This window comes from Scomber scombrus, chromosome 1 (genome assembly GCF_963691925.1).
Source record: "Scomber scombrus chromosome 1, fScoSco1.1, whole genome shotgun sequence".
Taxonomy (NCBI): domain Eukaryota; kingdom Metazoa; phylum Chordata; class Actinopteri; order Scombriformes; family Scombridae; genus Scomber; species Scomber scombrus.
In genome coordinates, this window is record NC_084970.1 from 1,602,608 (window position 1) to 1,617,568 (window position 14,961).

The window sequence follows — 14,961 nt, forward strand, 5'->3', positions numbered from 1 at the left end:
CTCAGCCTCTCCTTTTCCATTTGTTTTTTAATCTGTCTCGTGGATGTGTGAAACTGTTTCAAATGTAGTGAATTACTCCTTGCCTCCTTTTTTTCATTGTACATTGAATATATTTGCGGTTTTGAAATAGTAACACGGTAGTATCACCTTTAGGAAGAGGTATCTGTTACGTGCTGTCGAGAAAAGTAAACGCACAGATGAACAGATAGTGAAAAAAATAGTTGTTGCGTAGATGTATCAACCAGAAGGTGACAGATGCACTTTATTCTGAAGGTCGTGACCGGAAGTGCGCACTCTTGTATATTTTCCTGAGGCTTGACAGAAATAGCTGTCAAACAGCGTCCAACCTCCATGTAGTATCAGCTGGAAAATATCCGAAGCGGGAGCAGAAGGAGAGAATGAAAGCGAGGAGTCAGAGGTGCCTTTAAAGATGGAGGACGACCTGGCGTCTGAAGATGATGTCTGTGAGTAAAACTGTTCACTCCTCGTCCACACAACCGGAACAAGCATTTACTACTACCGTTACTATTACTGTAATACTGGTCACTGTACACGGATGTTAATGTCGCAGCCGCGGGACACTATGTTAACGCTAGGTCTTGGTAACGTTACAGGCCAATATTGGACGTGTTTTCTCCACTTAATTTAAACATTAAAAAATAAAACACTGTCCTTTTGCCATATTTGTTGCTGAAACTGTCAGGTTAATTTATTTTCTTAACATTTTAAGCACGGTTTCTCCTCCATATGAAAGATGAGAAAGCCGTTTAGCAGGAAACCGTCAATTCATTAAAGGACAATTCCATCTACTTTTAACCACATTTTCGCGCCTTTATGAACAGTGGATGGAAGATGTGTAGGACGCTGCTTGTTAATTGTCTAGCCTGCATTGACTTGAACAAGACTGTAGCCACTATGTATTCATCCCCCAGGTACAGCATACCAATGGTCAGTATTAAACACTATTCCAATTATAATTAGGTTGCTTAGACATACAATACAATTCAAGTCAGCATTTGTTGTTGCTTTATACAGTTTCTTTACACTTTACGTCCCTCCTTGTCTATAACTCCCAACAGTGCTCTGGTCAGAAAAGGACTTCCACGATGCTGCAAAGAGGAATGACACAGGGAGAATGCAGGATCTGCTCAAGAAGGGTGTGGACGTTAAAGCCAAAAACAAAGTGAGCTGCCCGAATGATAAATATGTACACTCTTCAGGAGATTTGCCAGTCTCTCCTTTGCTACATACGTTCCTCTCAGCTGATAACAACAGGTCTTTTTTTTTTCTCACAGCAGACACTCTGACCTGTCATAGCAGGAAAAGCACAGGTGGAACTAACAGGGTGAAAAAGGGCAAATGTGGAATTAAACAAATGTATTGTCATTGACACTGAAGCCCTGCTGTGTGTGAGCTGTTAATCTGTTTATTTCTACATTCACTTCCATTCATATGCACTGTAACAGGGCTGAGGGAGGGATACACCTGGATGGAATGCCATTGCTAATTTTATTAATTACACCTGTGCTGTTACTACTTCTACAAGCACAGTGTCTCTTGAGAAAAATAGCGTATTGTGACTGGGAATATTGCTGCATTTTTCCACAGCAGCTGTGAGTGTTATTTACTATTTTAATGTCTTCATAGATTTGGAGGAGGACATATTAAAGGAAACAAAGAGAAATGAAAATAAATAGAATCAAATATAGATAGATAGATGGATAGATAGATACTTTAAATGGTTGGTTACAGCAGATACATCCACATAACATAATACATCTCTAACTATCCACAGGAAAATGTATCATAATTACTACAATACCAAAAAAATATACTAATTAAACAAAACACATTCACACTCTTATCGATTTTATTCATGTTTTTTTGTCTTTAAATATCTTATTTTATCATAGTTTCTAGTCTAGATTTTATTAAACTTCATCTCTTTTATTTCATTTTCCTTTTATTTGTCTTTTTAATCTATTTTAACCTAGTTTTTATACAAACTTTTAATAACTGTTTCCTCTTATTCTCTCTTAATTTTCTTAATTTTTTATTTTTCTTAATTTATTTAATCTTTCTAAACATTTTTATCATCCTCATTTTCTGTGGCGTGCATTGGTTGCAGTTTTTTCTTTTGAATGTGTTCTGTGTTTGTCATCCTTGTCTTTATGTCTACACTTATTCTGTCTTATTATCAGCTTGTCAATCAAATGTGAAGCACTTCGAACTAAAATAACCTGTATGAAAGCTGCTATATAAATAAAGTTTGATTGATTGAATGTGTACACAGCACACAGTCTAACTTTAACCACAGACATTAAACGTGTAAAATAAAATAGAGAAATGAAATATTAAAGATGAACTTGTACGTTATAACTAACTACTAATAATCTCTACATCTGCGGTGTATCTCACTGCTGTACACAGACTTGCTTTATTTTAGGTGTTGTTTAGACTCTCAATGCCACCGACACACTGCCTGCCAAACACAAACAAGTTTGGCAATGCACGCTTGCAAAAAGGAAGTCATGCAAATGAATGTACAATTTTGATTCATAGACTTTTTGTCACCTATTAGCGAACTCGTCTTCAAATCAAGCTCAATTCCTCTTTTAGGTTACAGCCTTTTATAGATGTGTTGAGTTAACCAGTAAACCTTTTTACTCATGGCTGCATTACAATATCACTTCCAGGTCACTGCTATGGTGCATTCACTGTCATGGCTTACTGACACACTGAATGGAACAGAGCCAGCGTTAATGTTAGTAGTGAAACTTCCTGCTACGACAAGTCAAACAGTCTGGTGGTGTTATTGAACTGGTGCTCTCACTTATTCATAGACCCAGATGTTTATTCCAATTTCATGAGTCATTTCTTTATTTTTTTTAAAAACTGACAGTATTCATGTCTCTCTGTTTCTCTGTCCAGATAGATCGTAAAGCACTGCACTGGGCAGCAGGAGCTGGGAATGAACAGGCTTTACGTCTCCTACTGGACCATGACACTGAAGTTGATGAGAGGGACATTGTATGTACACTACTTGAAGGGTTGCCATTAATTAAATTCCTTAACACTACAATAATATAGTTCTCTGTTACTGAGAGTTATAACAGCACACTGATTCACCTGCCTACAATAGTTGTTACAGCTGGGATGGGTCTTTACTAGTCCTGGTCCTAACTGCTGAGTCAGTCTTTGTTAAGACCAGTCTTTAGAATAGATTTTATGTTGGGTTTTTTTACACCTAATTTATTGCAATTATTTCATTTTATGCATTTTAAGTAATGTCATTAGGTGTGCAATTCAGTGATACAACATAATACACATTTATAATATATAACCCTTATAGTTAATGTAAATCAATGACAATATTGACAGTACAGATTTACATCGTTACAGTACATTTAAGTCAGGTAAAAATGCATTCATTTTATTTCATATTTCAACCAATCAAACTTAAATTTAGTCTATTGCCTATGGCTATTGCTTATCAGCGTGGGTTGCTAGGATACATTGTTAACAATTTTCCACTGTCATGCTTATTAGTAGCTAATCAGTACTAATTTGCAGCATCATTATGGAGGAGGTAATAAAACGAAACGTATCTTTTATGTATTTAGAATAAACATGAGGTGATGATTTAAAAGGAAAACAAATGAATGGATTAAAAGTTTTAAAAAAAACTGGCGCATATATCATTTATCTGTCCTGATCAATGTGTTAGCATCATGGATCATTTACATAAAGTGTGTTGTAGAATATAAAAAGATTTAGTTAAGCCTCTCCTCCTCAGACAGGACCACAGATTCAGCACTACGAACGAACCAATCAGAACAAAACATGAAATGATGCTTTAAACACTGACCAAAATGGCAACTAGCAAAATAATGCCCATAGACAGATACATATAGATACCATAGTGGCATGTATATGAGTGCTGTTTTTAAATCAAGTATTTTATAAATAGCTTTAGCTTTTGCTGCATACAAATACTTAAGTGCTATTTACTACGAGAGCTATTATTCACCATGATGCCATGAGCCTGTTGTTGCTGTTTATCTTCTAGGGAAACATTGCTTTGCACTATCAGAGAGTCACTGTGTAACATAATAGTGTTGTAAATGCTCGTCCACAGTTTGGCATGAATGCTCTGCTTCTGGCGTCATGGTTCGGTCACCTAAAGATCCTACAGATCCTAGTGTCCTGCGGAGCAAAACTCAACTGTGAGAACAAAGTAAGAGCTGCTTCCTGTCAGCATCACTACAGTAAGAATGAAGATTCAGTGAGTGATACCTTGAACAGTGTGTTGTTTTGTGTGTGTTTGTGTGTTTGTGTGTGTGTGTGTGTGTGTTAGGATGGTCTGAGCATGCTGCACTGCGCTGCCCAGCGAGGCCACATCACAGTGTTGGAGTTCATCATGGAGGACCTGGAGGACATCTCTCTGGACAGAGTGGATAAGGTGCTTTCTGTTCTGAGTCTTTAACAAACATTCTCCTGCCAGTATAAGGATACAACTTTATCCTTGCATCCTTACGCTGGAATGCAAAATATAAATCCCTTCATGGTCTCACCCCTACATATATCTCACCCCTTACATCAGGGGTGTCAAACATACAGCCTGTGTTATAAAGATTACAGAAAAATAATTCCAATTTTTCACCACAAATGTCTTTTATTCTGAAATTTGATGACTTTTCCTAAAGTGGCCCAAAATGCACAAAGATGAAAATCTTTTTAAAATGTTATACTTTTGTATAAGTGTTACACATTTTGGGCTTTTTGTTAAATTAATAGTTAATAGTTGTAATAAGATTGCTATGTTATAAATAGTTTTATGAGTAGTTGTGAGGATCTCTTTTTATGGTTTCAAAAAGTTCTTGTAATTTTCAGTTTCAATAAAATACATGTTATATGTTATATTTTCATAATTTAGGTAAACTAAAAGATGATATTGTGCAAAATAATCTGAAAAAACAGACATAATATTGTTGAAACCGCTCATTTTAAAGATATTATACATATTTTATATATTATTTGTAGGTTATTATGTGATGGTTTTACGGCCCACTTGAGATCAAATTGGGCTGCATGTGGCCTTGAACTAAAATGTGCTTGACACCCCTGCCTTACAACATCACCAGACCTCTCAGATCCTCCGACCTTAGCATGTTGGCAGTGACCCACTCTTGAAAAAAAAAAAGGCTGGGGGCTTTTTCTGCAGCGGCCCCTCAGCTCTGGAACATCCTGCCAGAGGCTGTTAAACAGGCTGAGTCTGTTGATGCTTCTAAGATGCATTTTAACCCTGTAAAGTCTGAACAATCAAATAACTGCCAGAAAATTCTAATTCTTTAAATCTGGAGTGTTTATTGGACCATCTGACAAATCATTTAAAAAACTTAATTAAATAACACTTTGCATAGATTAGTTTTATTTTGTATCATATTTGATACTTATGAAATATGAAATATGAAATGCAATTATTTTCCATAGCATACTTTGTTTAAACATACAGCCCATATAGGTCCTTCATTAAGCTCATATCACTCACAACTTAAAATGCAATAAAATGATAATTGACAAAAGTACAGATAAATGAGCTTCTATACCTGCTGTTTCTAATCTGATACACAGATTTTCAACTTAAATTTACCATAAAATAAACTACAAAATATTTAGGAATTCAACATTGCATCAATCCAGTAACTATTCTTATTGAAGTATCAGTAACTATTTGAATGTTTTTCTTATCTTAACTTTTTCAAAACTGCCAAAAATATCAAAATGATGGCTCACTAAATGGCAACATCCATCTTGGATGCCTTAAATAAAAGGCCCCCTGGTGGTATATCTGTGCACTGCATGTATCTGATCGTATACATCAGGTTTTTACACTGATGATGTAGAGCTCTCTAAAACTCATGTATCAAATATGATTGACTTGGCGTTACAAGATTAAGACTCACTTTTATCCTCTGGCTTTTAACTGTGTTTAATCTTTTTTTTATTTATTTGATTTATTTGGGTTTTAAATTTGGTTCTATTTTAATCTTTTTTTCACAGCCATCTGTTATGCACATACATTTTTTCTCACACTTTGGCGCAAAATCTGTTGACGTATTAAAAGTGTGATAATATCAACTTATTGTCAACAGTGGGCCAATAAAGGAAGAGACATTAACACCAATGCAACATGATGCTATTATCTGAACATAGTGATACACAGTACAGTATGTGTGTAACCTGTGAAGGTCTCTCTCACCAGTCGGGGAGGACAGCTCTCCACCTGGCTGCCGAACATGGACAACTTGAAGTGGTGGACTTTCTGATTGGAATGGGGTGCACTCATAGTTTGAAGGACAAGGTAGTGACACGCAACACACTGACAAACACTACAAGTAGTAACAATAAGTAATAAGCATGTGAGGGGATGTTGTGCATGAGGTAAAGACTACAGGAAATAGTTTTTAGAGTTAAATTGTTTACACTTTCTTTGTTAGACTGCAATGACCACACCTTCACTTAAGGTAATGTGAGCTGAAAGACATCCACCATGGATATAGTGTAGAGGAAGCTGTCTCCAGTTGTAATTTGTTGTTATGTCTGCACTACAGGAAGAGAACACAGCCGTGCATCTGGCAGCGCAGCATGGCCACACAGAAGTCCTGCAGAAGATCATGGAGACTGGAGTGGATGTGGATGAGCGGAACATGGTGAGTGAACCAGACCCAGATTGCGTACTTAATTAGAGGGACTGTGGTGCATAACTGGTAGCCTGGTAGCCATTTTTCACACATAAAGTTTTTTTTAAGTTGTGGGAGTTGAGGACTGTTGCTGTGTCTCAAATCACATACTTCTGTACTTTTGAGTTCACAAGTGCGTTCACACTGAGAAGTATGGAAAGAGAATTCTGAAGAGAGAATTCACGCAAAGTAACGAGGGGGCTGAAAAAATATTAGGAAACTACAATAGAAAATATATTTAAAATAATATAGCTGGTCCCATGTTTTTAGCTCCTTCTGTTACTGAATAACAAGCCAGATAATGACTAATAGTTCACTGGTTGGAACTACAGTGAACATCACTACATTATTCAAATGTAAATTATACATGTGTTTTTTTGCACTAAGCACCACTATACTGTCGTCACATATAAACCATCAGTAGGTTTATTGAGTCTGTAATGATTTGGTACCAAGAACGATAACACGAATGCTAACGCTAGCTCTGGCCTATTAACGCTTGCTTGCTAACGCTAGGCAGTGTTTGATTTGAGACAACACTAACCTGTTGAAATTTGCGCACTACACAAGTAAGTTCACAGTGTACACAGTGTACTAACAGAAGTATGTGACTTGAGACACCATTTATTCACTGTAAACTGCAGTAAACAGTGTTTCCTTGCAACAACTTCTGACTGTGTGGAGATGTAAAATTTAGGTCCAAGTATCTCACTCAGCAACTTTTATAATAGAACGTCATCACACAGAATCCTTACGGTGCATTCACACATCACAGACAACGATGTGCCGGCAGCTTTCCCCTGGGTTCCCCTCTCTGACCACAGGCCTCATTATGCTGCTGCACACTGAGGATGTGGCTGCTGGAGGCTGGGGAAGGTGTTTGTGTCTGCTTTCACCTCAAAGCAAGCAAGGAAACACAAGTTCATGTAGTTTCTGGTCTTGTATTTGAGTGATATCCCGGATGGCCTGCCACACCCACCATGGCTGGTCTAGGTGTGGTAGTGTTGACCTAAAACCGTTTTTAATGTTTGCACTGAATGCTAGCTCGCTTGGCGTTACAGGGTAAAGATGTCACTCTGGGTTCTGGCATCCTGTGATGCCATTGTACACACAGATCACCTGATAAGATATTTATGATTATATATAACAATTTGACTCAATGTTCCCTGACTGTAATGTTCCTGTTGTGTTTTTAGAACGGTCTCACAGCTTTGCACCTGGCAGCTGATGGAGGTCACTACGTATGTGTCAGACTGCTGCTGGAGTCCGGCTGTAATATCAACGCACTCACTAATGTACGGTTTGCTCATTTTTTACATAATGTATCATTTTTTGTAGACACAAGAGATTACAATGTAGATGTTAATGAGTTGAGCGTGACGTTGAAGCCTTCATGTGGTTTGCTTGTGTCTACAGAGGAATATGAACGCTCTCCATTACGCGGCTCAGCATGGCTTTGACAGAGAGGCCGGTCTGCTGGTGGAGGCAGGAATCAACATACATGCTTCAGACAATGTAAGTTATGTCATAACTGTCATTGTGGTTTGTATTAAACATGAATAAAGTCTTCCCACTGAGCTAATGTAATGTAATTTGACATCGCGCCTCAATTTGGACAGGTGTGGTTTGTTGTACTTGTGTACACACCCACCTGCGATACAGTGCTGTACAACAGGTACATTGTTCAGTGCTGGACTGCAACATAAACATGACAGCAACAGAATTATATAATACACAGAGATGTTGGATCTGGATATGATCCTATAAATCAGGTGTAATATGTGTGTTTTAATTGTGTTCCAAATAAAAGTAGACTGAAAAGTTTTGGAGTTTAAACATATGTGTTTATAAATGAATAACTACTGGTGCATTCAAATAAACCAGTCTTTAATAGAAAGGCATTTTTCCCAGCATGACACCCCCCAAAATAGACTGACTTATACAGCGGAGCGAATTATACACCAATTTTTACTGTAAATAATAAAAAAATAAAAACAACAATAAAAACACACACACAAAAACCGAACCAAAAAACTCTTATTACCATCATCGTCACAATAATAAATTACATATATCTATACGGCTACAGTCTGTGTGCTTGTGTGTGGAATATGTGAGTGGGGGCATAATTTGAGGATAACCCCTGCTGGTGCTCCAGAGGTACAACAGTGGACAAACTTTTTCTTTTTTGATACCGAAACTATTTCAGAGACTGTATTTCTGGTGAGTAACCGCTGGACCAGTGGTGGGCAAATAGTGGCCCATGGACCAAATCAGGCCCTCCACAAAAAATATTTCACCCCTGAAATTTTCATAGTTTATATCAAAACTCTTGTTGTTTTTTTAAACATCTATAATCAGGTAGTGCAACACAGAGGAAACATTTTCATATACGAGTCATTTTTGCCCTTTATTTTTGAAACAACGTTGAATATATAGTAAATTCCCTGTGAAGTTAACTGTTTCAGTGCACTGAAGTTTATTCTTAAACTGTAAAATTCCATGCCTCCATTGCATATTACTGTCAAAAATGTTTGGTAACCACGTTTGGGAAAAAAAGTGTATTTATTTATATAAGATAAGATTATCGGCCAATATGTCGATATCGGAATTTTTTCACTCCCTAATATCGGTATCGGCATCTGTCCCAAAAATCCAGTATCGGTCGGGAAATATTATGAGCTGTTCCAAAAACAAACTCGGAGGCCATTGAGGCTCCTTTGCTTCTGGTATTATTTACACCAGATGAAAATGACGTCTTCTTTCTTTGTGTTTAAAACAGCAACAGAACACACCTCTCCACCTGGCCACCTTCAACAATCACATAGAGGTTGTACGGCTGCTGATAGATGCTGACTGTGACCTGGATATAGCTGACAACGTGAGTACTCACCTTTACAACAGCAGCGCTACAAATTGAGGAGCATGAAAGTGTCAGAATGCCACTTGACACAAAACCTGCAGTGTAATATTATAAATAGTTTGCCCATGCGGTCATGTGGTTCACAGAGACAACAGACCGCTTTGCACATAGCAGCAGAGCATGGCTGGCAGGACATGGCTGAGATGATGCTAGTTTCAGGCGTCAACTTGAATCTGACTGATAAGGTAACACACACCCACACGCACACCCACACAAGATTTTGTCCTTCCTGTTTTTCTTTATTATCTTTAGTCATGTAGCTTTGAGGTTAACTGTAGTTAGTTGATAATGAATACTAGGGTTCAGCTAAAAGCCACCAGCAGCAGCTTTTAGTTGAAATGTGTTTTTTGCCACAATAAATAATACTTTTTTACCTTATATCTGTAAACCATAAAAAAAAACCTTTGATAATCGCCAGGAATCAGACCAAATCATTACATACCATATTTGCAGATTAGTTTCATAATGTTCATTCAAGTGTTTTATGGCAAGTCAAAGTGTGTTTTGAACTGGCTGTGTGACTTATACAGCAGGGGAAAACCTGTCTGGAGGTGGCAGCAAGAGGAAACCATGTCATCCTTGTTGACATGATCATCAAAGCTGACCGTTTTTATAAGTGGGAGAAGGTGAGTTCATCTTTATTATTCACTGAAATATCTCAGTAGCTCGCCAAATGTGTCTACATTTGTTAAGAATGTGGTTGATTTTTATTGATTCCGCACTCAAAGAATGCTTGTGATGATTGGCTGTGAGCAAGTCCATACAAATAGTCATATTTTCTAGCTCTGGGTGTAAAAAGGATCGATATTACTTGGTATCAATTTATGTCGTTAGAGTACCGATACCTGGCCCTATATATAACCACTTGACCTTTTCATTTGACTGATTTTTGGGTGCTGCGTGCTCCAACATTATGTATGAAAAATGACTCCCCCTGCTGGATTCAGGATCACATGGGCAGTGAGCAGGACTCCTGGGTGGGGAGGCAGCTGAGCTTCAAGCAGGACCACCAGCCAGAGACACAACACCTCCGCTCTGTCCTGTGGAGCCTGGCCACCAAACACCTCTGCCGCGGAGAATGGAAGATTCTGGCACAACACTGGAACTTCAGTGATGCTCATATGCGAGCTATAGAACAACAGTGGACAGGTGAGTCATGCTAAGAATGGTCAAAAACATAAATAAAATACACTGCTGCTTTTAGACCATGGCTTGGTCATGCTTTCCTTACTCGACCACACTAGTGACCACTGGGTGGTTTGGCTTAAAGGCCTCAGTATGCTTCAAATGAACTAGCGTCATCTGACAGCAGCTGAAGACACAAGTGTTTATACATGCTTATAAATGTCCTCTCCTCTGAATGTCTAAATGTGTGTTTAGACAGAATATGAAGAGATTTTTTTGCTGGCATTACTTGCATCGATTTGTGTAGCTTGTGTTTATTCGAAACCAATGAAACATCTACACAGACGATAGCTCTAGCTAGGTAGCAACGTTAGCTTCCGATAGCCTCTTCTCCACAAACTCTGGTCCTTTCTGGTATTTTCCTCCAGTCTCTTTCCTTTTTTTCCTCTCCTCTCTGTATGTTTATAAGTAGATTCATACTTTGGAACAAGTGCAAATATTAAGCTCATGTTGAAACATTTCAATGGCACTGACCATAAACTACAGATTCCACTAGTTCATGACCATTATTCCCTGCCTCTCACTCCTCTCATTCCCTATTATCTACTGTTAATCTATAATAAGGTGTAAAATGCACAAAAAAGGTATCATTTGTCTTTTGCAGGTCTTTGTAGTTTCTGTGTGATGAATCATAAAAATGGGTCACTGAAGGTGACAAAGCATACTGAAGCCTTTAGGCCACTGCTGCCACAGAACAGCTCATATTATTTGCAGGTTTTTCTTCTCTCATTTTAGAGGCAAAAATGAAGACTTGTATCAAATGTTTATCAAGCAGCTACATTTCAGCTCAGTGAAACAGTGTGGCATCAGGTTTACTATATGAGTAAACAGCCGCAGTCTGCAGACTAACTGTCCAACTGCTCAGTTCTTTAATGAATTAAATTAAACCGAGATGCTCCCAGTAAGATGTTTTTTTAATGTTATGGAATATTATTTTTCTTACTTGACTGTGGACTTTGCTGTCACTATACTGGTCATTTTCAGTCCAATAATCATAACTCTTTGACCCCCTTGGTCCGTCCTTGGTCCTTACATGCCTGTTTTCCCTTTACAGTATACTAAATTTAGCTTCATTCACTCCTCTGACAGCAAAAGAAGGGATAGTTGCCACTTTCTGTCAGGTTTCCTTTAGATGTATTATAATTCCATAATTATAATATTCCAGGTATGAAAAGCTTCAAGGAGCACGGCCACCGAATGCTGTTAATCTGGCTTCATGGAGTGGTGATGGCGGGGGAGAACCCGACCAAAGGCCTCTATGAGGGGCTGGTGGAGATCTCCAGGACAGACTTGGCAGGTGAGCTCATGAAACTGTACTCTTCTCTGTAGACTGCAGTAACTGTTCATCACTGATCAGTGTTAAATTTGAATCATAGACTGTACTACTTAAACCAACCCCACACAATGACCAGGAACAATCAGTATGTTGACTGCTGCATAATGACTCGTTTCCTTGTTGTCTTTTAATCGTCCAGAGTGCATCCGGCATAAGGCAAACGCAGAAAGCAGCTCTCCTAAAATGTGCTCTGCTATGTGATCAACACTGTGAACACAACTAATGCAAGGTGTCAGTTCACATCTGAACTGTATTTAACTGGAGATGCCCACAGCTGAGCCAATGAGATGATAGGTTTGTAATGTCCACGGCATGACCTGTCTGCATATTCACATGTTCAACATACTGTGATTGTTCTGGATTTGGTTCACAGAGCATATTTTCTTTTAAGGTTAGGAAAATGATTGGTTGTAAACCTGTAGGATATGTATTCATGCATGCTGTGAACACATGTTATCATTATTATTATTTAAATATATATTCTTGGACATTTTTGCCTTTAATTGACAGCTGATACTGAAGAAGCAGACAGGACACAAGGGGGACAGAAAGAGGCAACAAAGGTCATTCAGTCTAATGTACTGTACTCATAGTGTACTGTATACTGTACTTTAAAGCACATTATAGTAGTAACACACAGAAGATTTAACATGCCTTAATCAAAAGTCCATCCTCCTCATTAAAAGAGAACTCCACCAATTTAGTAGTGCACTCCTATAACACTGTCAGACTTATGATGGACAGTTAAAATTAATATATTTAAGATAACTGGATACCGATTCAAAGATGGACCCCCATTAATTCCTGTGAAAGTTGCTCATAGCAGCATATAGCCAAAAAAAAGGCTTCCTCAAGTTTCCCTGTTTTCTAGAGAATGCCCACTGGCTGAGCCGGCTTCCCGTTAGCTCTCTGAACACTTGAATTGGAAGTAATTTAATCACATGGCTCCTCCAGACATTGTAATTGTAATTTGTAATCACCTGATTTGGCCACTACAGTTGTTCCTGGTAGCTTGGTTGAAACCTGGCATCCACATTACCTATAATCCAACTCTACTGCTGACAGTGACATCATTTGACGCAATTTATCAGATTTTACTAAGCTCCCTTTGGAGCCAATAAAGAAGTTCGCTTTTAAAGCTGCAGTGAGTAAAGTTTGACCACTAGGGGGCATAAAAGGCCCCAAAACAAGGCTGTAACTAGGTAGCAATCATCTTCTCATCAAGTTACACTGTGTAGAAAGCATGTGCTTCACATTCACTCATGTTTTACATTTACTGTGTGGCACAGTCTTTAAATCTGCTTCACATTTAGTGTAAACACAGTTTAACTGTATACAGGGGAGCTGGGCAGAGTTGTTGGGAGGAAAACATACAGTGTGTAAATACAGAATCTATGAGCTAAAAGCTGTGTAGAGCAGAATAATTGGATGTTATTAGCGACCTTCTTACAGGAAGTCATTAGGTTCCATTTTCACATCAGAATAAATAGATTAATTGTACCACTGGCTTATTCGAGTTGACTCATTTGATTAATTTAGCAGTAAAGAACCAATACAGATTTTGAATAATGAGATCATCAAACTATATCAATACCTGGCTTTATTATTTTACAGCTAGTGATCACTTTTAGACGTCTGCATGGTCAGACTACAAGCTACAGCCTTGCATACTGTAACTAGCAGGTGGTCCCTCTCTTAATCTAAAGGACACTGTGGATTCTAAATGTTGGAACTTTCTCACTGTGGAAAATCTGGACGCTCAAGTAGGCTCTATGTAGCTTTTGTTGAATTTTTCCATTGCTCTATTGTGTCTCTGTCTGTCTTATTTATCTTTTACTGATGTCTGCACTTTGTAGAACGGTGCTATTATATACTGTACATAAAGTTGCTTAGCAGGGAAAAGGAGGACACCAGGGTGAAAATACACTGTCGATGGATATGTTTGAATCTTGTAATCACAGAAGCATATGTACATTTAGAGATAAACCTACCAGCATCTTTATCATTGTTCATATTGTTATATACATTGATGTCAGGTTTAATACTGTTGTGTCTACACAGCCAAAGCCTTCTCTGTCTTCCTGGAGGGGGCAGGATCTGATGTTCTGCACCTTCTGTCTTTGTGGCCTTAAAGATAAATTCTTCTTTTTATAAGCTGGGTATTAGATCCAGTTTTGATAGTTACTGTTGGTAGAGAGAGCGTAATGCAACATGAGCTGTCTGACACTTTTATAACACATCCTCAGTTTAACAGTTATTGACTGGATCATCTGATTTCTCTAAAAGTTGCCCTGTTGTTTTCTGTAACGGTCTCAAGAGTGTAAGTATATCACTATACCGCTGCAGAAATGTTACAACCAACAGGAAGGATGACCAAAACTACAAAACGAAAACCCCAGCTTGTAAAAATGAGAACTTAAGGAATTGTATGTATGCATGTTCTTTTTCTTTTTACTTTGTTCATGTTTATTAATCCACTGGATTGATGCACATTTTTAACAATTTCCACTGGAGTCACTTAAGTATCAGATTTAAACTATTCGTTCTCTTGTAGAGAAATACTGTGTCCTGAATTTAACGTTTCCATACGCATTCATGTTTTTACTCAGCTCAACTCTGCCCTAATCAACATGAAACTGAATGCCATTTTCATTTCAGTTGTGTTTCTGACCACTTCTTAATGCCAGGTGTAAATAAAGTTAATGGTCTATAAAATAAATAGCTATTTTTGCATGAAGTAAATACATATTATATGTTCATAAGTAGCTTCACAA

The 14,961-nt window shown here is 38.0% G+C and overlaps 1 protein-coding gene across 2 annotated transcripts; it reads left to right on the forward strand.

Moving 5' to 3' along the window:
• The first annotated feature begins 408 nt into the window (after window positions 1-408).
• On the forward strand, window positions 409-13,095 carry ankdd1a (ankyrin repeat and death domain containing 1A). Of its 2 annotated transcripts, none has more exons than XM_062419223.1 (15): window positions 409-464; window positions 1,080-1,183; window positions 2,932-3,030; window positions 4,139-4,237; window positions 4,358-4,462; window positions 6,266-6,364; window positions 6,615-6,713; window positions 7,940-8,038; window positions 8,160-8,258; window positions 9,526-9,624; window positions 9,753-9,851; window positions 10,197-10,292; window positions 10,614-10,815; window positions 12,017-12,148; window positions 12,327-13,095. In XM_062419223.1, the coding sequence occupies exons 1-15, from the start codon at window positions 431-433 to the stop codon at window positions 12,386-12,388; spliced, it is 1,527 nt and encodes a 508-aa protein (XP_062275207.1). In that variant the 5' UTR covers window positions 409-430; the 3' UTR covers window positions 12,389-13,095. The 2 variants fall into 2 exon arrangements, with proteins under 2 accessions (XP_062275207.1, XP_062275215.1); XM_062419231.1 differs by having other exon boundaries at window positions 12,017-12,144.
• Window positions 13,096-14,961: the final 1,866 nt, after the last annotated feature.